The 9,587-nt window shown below is 41.0% G+C and overlaps 1 protein-coding gene across 2 annotated transcripts; it reads right to left on the bottom strand.

Moving 5' to 3' along the window:
* Positions 1–1,932: 1,932 nt before the first annotated feature.
* On the bottom strand, positions 1,933–7,975 carry LOC122660230 (protein PUTATIVE RECOMBINATION INITIATION DEFECT 1-like). Of its 2 annotated transcripts, XM_043855450.1 has the most exons (10): positions 7,457–7,975; positions 6,579–6,688; positions 6,308–6,486; positions 5,507–5,806; positions 4,982–5,211; positions 4,251–4,936; positions 3,440–4,154; positions 3,083–3,363; positions 2,341–3,010; positions 1,933–2,181 (listed from the first exon to the last, which is right to left on the bottom strand). In XM_043855450.1, exons 1-10 carry the CDS (start codon positions 7,934–7,936, stop codon positions 1,954–1,956), a joined length of 3,879 nt encoding a protein of 1,292 aa, XP_043711385.1. In that variant the 5' UTR covers positions 7,937–7,975; the 3' UTR covers positions 1,933–1,953. The 2 variants fall into 2 exon arrangements, with proteins under 2 accessions (XP_043711385.1, XP_043711384.1); XM_043855449.1 differs by having other exon boundaries at positions 4,251–5,211.
* Positions 7,976–9,587: the final 1,612 nt, after the last annotated feature.

The following is a 9,587-nucleotide window of genomic DNA, read 5'->3' as shown; positions in this document are numbered from 1 at the left end:
ATGTTATCTTTCTAAAGTCTTTGTTGAGTGCTGAATTTGATATGAAGGATCTTGGTGCTGCGAAAAAAATCCTTGGCATGGAAATCCTTAGAGATAGAAGTGTAGGTAAACTTTGAGTAACTCAGAAGAGATATGTTGAAAGGTGTTGGAGTGTTTCAACATGGAAAAGGCTAAATCAGTTAGCACTCCATTAGCTAGCCACTTCAAATTATCTGAAAAACAATGTCCTACAACACATGAGGAGGTGGAGCAGATGTCTCTAGTTCCCTATGCCAGCGCTGTTGGGAGCCTCATGTATGCTATGGTATGTAACAGGCCGGATTTGTCTCATGCAATCAACTTTGTTAGTCGATACATGAGTAATCCAGGGAAGGAGCATTGGAATGCAATTAAGTGGATCTTTAGATATCTGAGCAAGACTAAAAGTTTGGGTATTATGTTTAGTGGTAAGGTAAGTTCCACAGGGTTGGCAGGATATGTAGATTCTGATTATGCTGGTGATTTAGACAGGAGGAGGTCTACTACAGGTTATGTGTTTACATTAGCTGGTGGACCCATCTCGTGGAGGGCGATGCTTCAGCTACAATTACATTGTCTACTACAAAGGCAGAGTACATGGTAGTGGTTGAGGTAGCCAAGGAAAGAGTTTGGTTGACTGGATTGGTTCATGAGTTTGGGTTGAAGCAAGGAGGTACGGTGCTACACTATGATAGTCCGAGTGCCATCCATCTTGCAGAGAATCAGGTGTTTCATGCAAAGACAAAGCATATTGATGTGAAATTTCATAAGATCAGGGAACTTGTGTCAGAATGCAACATTCACTTGAGGAAAATTCATACAGAGAGCAATCCTGAAGATATGTTTACCAAGCCGGTTACCACAGAGAAGTTCGAGCACTGCTTGGACTTGATCAACATCACTCATTGTTGATAGAGTGATGGGTGCACCCCAGATGTTTGTGGGGTGTGGTGTTGTATCTTTCTTTCGGAAGGTACAGGAGGAGATGGAGGCATTTACAACTTATCTTCAAGGTGGCTGGTCAGAAATTCAAGCCAAGGTAGAGATTGTTGAGGTTTTGGTGTCTTGTTTTTATGATGGACTACTGTGTGGAGCCTTCGGTATTTCAATAAATTTCTTGTATAGGGTTTTGCTATAAATCTGTAGCGAGAGTTTTCTCTGTATTGCAAAATCAAAGAGAGGTGTGAGGAACAAGCAACTATAACCCTATTCTTCATTGATAGTGAAACAGATCTCAACTCACCGTGGACGTAGGCAACCTTGACGAACCATGTAAATCTTTGTGCGCATTGTGTGATTGTGTTTGCGATTTCCATTCTTCTCTGCATCATGTTAGGTTTTACATGATTATGGGGATGTTTCTGGTGTTTATTCATGTACCACCAATTCTCACAATAGTCATAAGTCGAAGCTTTTGCTTGACTGGTCTTACATCCAACATACAAAGGAAGATGGTGTTGGACAATATCTGAGTCAACTCCTGACATATCTTCATAAGACCAGGCAAAGACTTCTTTGAATTCCTTTAAGAGCCTTCTTTGAATTCCTTTAAGAGCTCAACTATTTGGGAAGTTTCTTTGACATGGGAATGGACTCTATTTTGGGTTCTATTGATTTTGATGGTGTATTGCTCAACTTTGATGATGATGAGGTTTTGTTTATTTTTTACCATTTTAGCTTATGTTGCATTTGGTATGCATTCTAGGTCGATTTCGTGTTCTCAGACGATAAAAACATCAATTTTTATCACCCAAAAATGCGAAATTGATCTAGAATGCATTTCAAGAATGTATACCAAAGACAGCCTTAGCTAATCATCAAAAATATTTTTACTCAAACTATAGTTTCATTTTATATCTTTTTTTTTTAGGGGGGGGGGGGGGGGGGTTAAGTTTATAAATCTCATGAAACATGTATTGAAAAGTGATCTTGCCATTATCTTTCTGCTGACTCCCGAGAAAACATTTCTATTTCTTCCAACAAACTATTCTTGTCATTGTGGACTCCTTCAGAAGGAATACTTAGAGAGGAATCAGATGACATGGCATTGATGAGTAACTCACATATCTTGCCAATATCATCTGGGATGGAAATCACCTTCTCATGATGCTCCTCTGTGTTGCTTTCTTGAGAACTGTCTATGTATACTTGTTTACGGCATGCCTGCAATGGTAAAAACAAAATGAATTTGGTTCCATTACATTCTACATTATAATTACGCGGAAACAATAAAATTAAGAGAAGATCAGTGACAATAACAAAGGGGTAAAGACTAAAAAGTACTGCTACTGCCTTTAAACTATATGTTCAGCAAATCCTCACCTGGAAGACACGATTTAGACCTGCAATATCCTCTTCACTCAAGTAGCCAGAGTGCAGTAGCTCTCGAAACAAGTGTGCCATCTCTGCTGTCACATTACTGGCTGAAAGTTTTTCAATTATACCAGAAATACAGGAACCATCAAATACAGATCTCATCCATGTAGGCACCTGTCCTAATCTTAATAATGCAATGGCTATTCGGGCTGCAGGCCTGTGATGATTTGAGAATGATCTTGATGCCAAACCTGGGGCTGCCAAAGACAATGCCAACTCCTCCATGACCAATCTACACCACTTATCATCTTTGATGACTCTTGTCTCTTGCACCCCTAGTCTCTCCCATCCCATGATCATAGATAGACAGACAGCACAGTTCATGGCTATTCTAGTATCAGCATAGAAAATCAGGCCCTCCAGAACAGCCATCACAGATTTCAAGTACCCTGTAGAGCATTTTAGTTTGTCACGTTTGGTATGTCTGTCATCTGAGATTCTGGTAAGCAACTCCAACAAACAATGTGAAGCAACAAGTTTCACTGGAGGAGACCCAAAATGTACCAGTCTGCATAAAAAATGGACTCTAATGCATATGTATGGATGTTGCTCAGTCCCGTCGGATGCCTCAAGGAAATTCTGCCATTCGACAGCCCCTGATAGAAGAGAATGCAAACTGAAGGGAAACAAATGTAAGTTTCTGAAGTGACAAGAATAGATTTTTTTGTGACAAAATTGAAGCACTGACCTTCTCAAAGAGAAAAAGTACAGTAAAAGCACAAATATTAGGGTTTGTCCCGTGCTTGTTTCTGTTTCATGATCAATTAAAGCTGGGCCCTTGGAGCAAGCAGCACTGATTATGTTGTGAATTGTGGTGGCCAAGAAAGTATTCAGAATTATGGCTTTTGAAGCTTCTGGGAGCGCATGGTTGGTGGAGTGATGCAGGATCAAGGCAAGAATGCCAATTACTAGGAGCCTGCCATGGTTGCATGTGTCTGCACTCATACTTGCAATAAAAAATTCCAGCATCTACAGCAGAATAGGAAATCTGATTAGTATCTTAAAATTGCTACCACAAAATGGAACTAACATGAATCTAATTTACCTTCACAGCCACAGGAAGCCAAGCTTCATCATCAAAGAGTATTTCAGACTGCACTGATCGTAGGATGTTGAAAATTAGAAGTGCACTGGTCCCAAAGTTTTGAGGTGAAGCAAAATAGCTTGAATAATAATACAGGCTGTGGATTGCATTGCCAATGCCGTGCAAGCATAACCTGTCTGAAGAAGCTGGACATATGTTGAGGATTTCAATGATGCAATTCATCACCAAAGTAATCTCATTCTCCTGGCCTTCTTCCTCTTGTAACTGCTTCAGTAAACATACCAGAAGTGCTGCTCCATGGTTATCTTCTGCTGCTACGAGTTCTGCAATCACTTTTACATCTATCAACCGGGTGTTAATTCCATGGCCAATGATCTGATTCCCATTCATGCCATTGGATCTGCAAAAGTTCAATACTTGATTTGACATGGGTCCAGAGATCTTCTCTTGTTGAAACAACCATTTCAGTGCTATTGGATGGATTCTCAAAGAGAGTAGGTCCCATTCCTCTTCAATTATTAGATGGAAGAGAAGCTTCTCAGCCTCCGGACTATATGGGATTTGGTAGTACATCTTGGCAATACCTCTAAATAAGCCATATAGATTCACCAATTGGGTCAATATCACTGAATCAGTGGTTCTGCATAGAAGATTACTGCTGTTGACAAGAATATATTGCTCTAAAGAAGCTAAAACCTGCTTCTCATCTGCAAGTCTGGGGAGAAGGTATACAGGCTTTAATAAAGAAGTGCACTAAGTACAAAATGGATGGAACAAATGGAAACAGATGAGGGTTCTCGAGTTTCATCACCTTTCATCGTATAAAGAGCTTGTATATAGTATTTGAAGAACTGCAGATTGGCAAGAGATGAGGTCCAAATCATGGGAGCTCTTCTGCCCTAGCAGAAACAGCAAATCAAGAGGATCTAATGGCATATGTGGAGCAGCATCTCTGATGGGCTGACCAGAATCATTTCCCAGCAATCCATCTACAACTGAACTTAGCAACAGGTATACTCTTGATTTCATCTTATCTGTTGGGAATAAGCCTAAGCATCCAAAGGACAAGCTGAACCAAGAGGAAGAAGCCAGAATCTCTGCAAAGTTCCTGGCTTGGAAATCTGATCCCTGAAGCAGTATTGAGTGAAAAGTTTCCAGTACCCCCAGGATGATATCCGCCTCCTCTATTTCATCAATAACCCTACGAAACCAAGGTAATAAATGGGTTTTACACAATTCAATAACACAGTTACCCATTTCCATATTGAGGGAGTTCTCTTCGTGACTATATGCATGTGCTTCTTTCAGGAGGTAAAGGGAGGACAGAAGAAGTTGGTCAGGATGTTTTGGGGGGATACAGAGACAAGATAAAACTGCATTTCTTGATGATTCTTGAACTGATGTTGTCAGAGTTGGAATACCATGAGATGATGGGGATTTCAGTAGAGCTACAAAGATTGAACAAGCTATGCTGAAGGTCTCAGGAAGCATGCCCATCTCCCCAATGGTATGTTTTTCGAACATTCCTGTCAAGACTAAAACCAACTCCTCCAGTTGGGACCTTGATACTATTCCGGGGCAGTCAGAGATGCAGCTCCAGACAAGCTTCAGTACATGAGATTGAACAGGATGAAAGGGCACTTCCGCCACGTAACGCAGAACAGGAACAAGAGTTGGGAACCCAACTGCAAGCCTTTGTCTGAAGGCTTGCTCGGCTATGGATAGAAGACCCAAAACTCGTAGGCAGGAATTAACCATAGGATCATTCTCTCCTGCCCATTTATGTTGACTCATATTCAGTAGCTAATAATTGAAAGAAATTGCTTTAGCCCCGTTTGGTTAGAAGTAAAGTGAAGTGTAGTAAAATTAGAACAAAAGCAAAATAGAAAGTTTTGTAAACATTACCAAGAATTATTATGTATGCGTTCTGATAATCTAATTGGATTACATGCCCAACGCTTGACCATCACATGTGAGGCTTCTTACCACTTCTACACTCAACATCTGATGGTGAACATGGTAACATTGTGTAGTATATCAGATTTCCTAACCTTGAGGTGTTCTTACCTGACAATCTGAGTATTTCAAATACATAATCGGCAATGCTTTCTTCCACCAGGTCTTGTATTTGTTTGGTGGGGTTGCCTACCCATGACATGCAGGAAAAGATCAGGTCCAATGTGCCAATCTGGACTTGAGCATCAGAAGAAAGCAGAGGGCCTTTGACAGCCTCAGCAAACAAGATAATCAAGGGAGTTGTATCAAGTTCTGTCCCCTGCATATCTGCTTCTCTAGAACTCTTTCCAATCGGGTCATCCACAAACAAGTTTTCAAAGTATCCTCTTTGAGCTAAAACCGTCAGAAGTGCTGTAGAGGTAAACATCTGCTACAGTTACTTTTGAGAGAGGAACATGTACATATTTGTCAGTGTCTAGCTATTTTCATGATCGAGTAAGGATTAATGATATAGCTGGGTTCATGAAAAAAATTTCAGTGGATAATTGGAGCCTTTTGCATATTAATTTAATTGGTTCCTGAAAAGCCATTAATGAATTGAATAATTGAGAGATCATTTGCCTATTGTCGTTTCTGGTCAAATTATTACCAGTGGTGAAATTTATTGTACCAAGCTCAACCCAAATGCTTATCTATTTTATTGTCTTTCTGGAGACAGCATTTTGTGTTTTGTTGATGATACATCCACACAGGTCAGAAAGCCTTGGTTGATTTTCACTTATGCTGTCTACCAATCTCAGTCAATTGAGTTCAGTTTTAGGTCCTACTTCCTGTTCCAACACAATTCAGTGGACCTGGAAGGTATGCTACAGATAGCTAAGAATATGTGGAAGTACCTGGAAGTTCACATACCTACACAATTCAAGCGAACTTCATCAGATTGGGTCTTCATGAGGGCCTCCAGGGATAGATACAAGAGCTTTGGACAGAAGGCTAATAAATCATCATCGCCTTTGTCACCATCTCCGCAAGCATCTTGAAGAATGGATAGTTTATACAAAACATAGAGTATTTCACCACGAATCTCTTCACTGAATCCGTGAGAATTAAAACTAAATGAATGAGAGAAGAGAAAGAGCATGGTCTAAGATATTAAAAGTTGCCCTTTAAGTTTGCTTATCACCTTGGTAACTGAAGACCTGCAACAAGGTTGGCAATGAAAGCTCTTCTGTTTTTGATGGGGCTGGAGGGATTATCAGCCCGTCGATTCAAGAGCACCCCTAAGCAGTGTAACTGCATTAGGAGAAAGAGCTTGTTAAGAAGCATTGATCATTACTGTTCTATAGCTTTCTTGTACAGAGTTTCAGCACATTGGGTTTTTATCCAAGTATGAACTGATTGGATGGCTTTCTGCCCTCTAAAAGGATGGATTTGAAAGCCCAATTCGATACACAAGATCTCCCTTGCAGTTGCAGGACTCCCTTACTATCTTGCTCGAGCAGTTCTTGCGCATGTGGCTTTTTTTTTTTTTTTTTGGGATCCGGGGGTAGGTGGATGTGGGACGACCGCTCGTGGGATCTAAGGAAAGGATCCTCTCCAATTCTCTAAAAGTACAGTGCGGTGCAGTTTGGGGCTGAGAGCTCAGCACCATTGATGTAGCATCTTTCACACGTCGAGCACTCAGCCTCAAACTACACTTTTTAAGGAATTGGAGAGGATTTTAATCCGAGATCTACTAGTATGTGTTAGAGACACGTGGATATTTCGGCTCTGCCAGCTCAGCTGCAACTTGGTTAAAAGACTCAAAAACCAAATTTTCAGTTACGACTGTTCGATATTTAGCGGCAAAATTCAAAAATCTCAGGAGAGACCCTGTACAGACGCAACGAAATCACAAGGCGGTCAAGATGAAAACTGAAATCCAGCTTCTTCCCAACAGAAAATTGGATCTCGCATAGAGACACTCAGATACTTGTTCAGCTAAACCTAAATATCAACAGTACAACTCCTCGACGAAGAATTTAACAAGAATCAGCAAACGGAGGAACAGAGAAACGTTACCGGATAGACCTGACGACGGCTCCACACCAATGCAGCAGAAGAGAGGCGATCTGCAATCTGCACCACGAAATCGCAAGAAAGAGAGGGATCATCTGAATCACAGAGATTAGAAACGAGATCGGTCGTGTATCGAGCGATGGCTTCGTCGTCGAAGGAGGAGAGCCCCTGAACGAGTGGACAGATGAGGAGATGAGCATGAAAAGTTCGAAGATTACGGAGGAATGCCGGCTGTGAGATAGCATGGGAAAGCTGAGAGAGCGCGTAGATGACGTGTACGGATGGAGAGGTAGGGTTGGAGATGAGGTTGCAGAAGCAGACGAGGCAGATGCTTCCACCTTCCGAGGTCTTCAAGCTCAGAGACGATCGGTGTCCTTGGGCGCATGAGGAGGAGGAGCTAGCACTTGGATCTTCGGGATACGTATACGGATACGAGTTTTTATATGGAGGATTCTGCAGAAACTCATCTTCTCCGAAGAACATTTCCTCTCGCTCGCTTTCTCTTGTTCAGGAGTTTCAGCCTCAGACAGAGAGAGAGAGAGAGAGAGAGAGAGAGAATAAAAAAGGACTGATGAGAACGGGAATCCCTAATCCCCCCCCTGCCCCCGGCACCCCTGTTTTAATGGCCTGATGGTATTAAAATGAAAATGAATATATTTTTCTAAAAAATTGAACAAAATTCAAGCAAAATAAAATAAAAAATAAAAAATGGAAAATATTTCTAAAAAAATTCAGGAAGATTTATTTTTATATGAAATAAACATATATATTAAACAAGAAAAGATAAAGAATGTACAATACTGTGTGAGAGCAGCACATGCTTTTTGTTAATATACATATATTTTGCTAGTTCATAAAGCAAGAGAAAGAGTTTCGATATCCTCTTTAAAAACCAAACTCACTCGAAACAGAGGCATTGTGAGCTTGAAGTAAGAGGTGTAGCAACAGCAATTGTTGAACAGTAGTAAAAGGCTGATTGATTAATTCCATGATTCCCTTGTTGCATCAGACTTCCTTTATATTATATTGCTCCTTTTTGGCATAATCCAATCCCTGGACAATTCCATAGAGATATTGAAGTGATTGATGCAATTGATTAGGAGAGAGATAGACACATGATGAGGCATTAGCATTGGACTTAACTCCTCTCAGGTTCCCTGCCCGGTCAGGTTCTTAGATTCCTCTCATAGGGGACCGAAAATGACGACCTCACCCCCTGCCCAAACACACTACCTGAGTGGGGTGAGGTCGTCATTTCCGCCCTCCCTATGAGAGGAACCCACGAACCTGACCAGGCAGGGAACCTGAGAGGAGAAAAATTCATTAGGATTAGCACAACCACTACCATCACCATGATCGAGGAGATGGAGAGTGAAATTGCAAGCTCAAATGGGGAAAGTTGCAAGTGGGATTTCTCTAATTAATTCTGAGATTCCGATTTGATTTCCTCATCATTGTGATATACAAGACCAGTAAAACCCCTTGCCCGAACACACTGCCCGGATGGGGTGAGGTCGTCATTTCCGGCTCCCTATGAGAGGAACCTACGAACCTGACCGGGCAGGGAACTTGAGAGGAGTTAGATTCCCATTTGTAGCACTTTGCTGTGGATTGCGAACCAGAAACAACAGTTGAAGTCTGGAACTAGAAGCACTTGTTGATACCGCATAGAAGGGTCAGTTCGGGAAATCCGGATATAAAGAGGAAGGGAGGGAGAGAGCCCGGAGAGGGAGCTGGAGATAAAGATGTAAACGGATCGAATTTAGTGGGATAGTGGCAATATCATATTCGTATCCGATTATATTTGGACAGATTCGGATAATATCCTATCGGTTTTTGGACGGATTCAGATAGTTTCCAGATAGTGATTTTGTTAATATGGATTCTCCGAAATGGATATGAGCGAGGATCGAAGATGAATTTTCGACTATACGCTGACATTTTTACCGTTTTTATGATGAGGGTTAGGGTTGAGACTTTAGAGTTCAACAACTACCCTTTCTTCTACTTTCTAATCTTTGATTTTCTCACATAAGTATGTGATTCCATGTATCACATTGCATAAACTATATATGTAGACCAATAGAAAATCTAGAAAAAGAATCACATTATCTTAACCTATAAAATTATAAAA

Source organism: Telopea speciosissima, chromosome 4 (assembly GCF_018873765.1).
Source record: "Telopea speciosissima isolate NSW1024214 ecotype Mountain lineage chromosome 4, Tspe_v1, whole genome shotgun sequence".
Classification (NCBI taxonomy): domain Eukaryota; kingdom Viridiplantae; phylum Streptophyta; class Magnoliopsida; order Proteales; family Proteaceae; genus Telopea; species Telopea speciosissima.
Note: the sequence above shows the minus strand (reverse complement) of the source record. Positions and strands in the feature narration are given on the sequence as shown.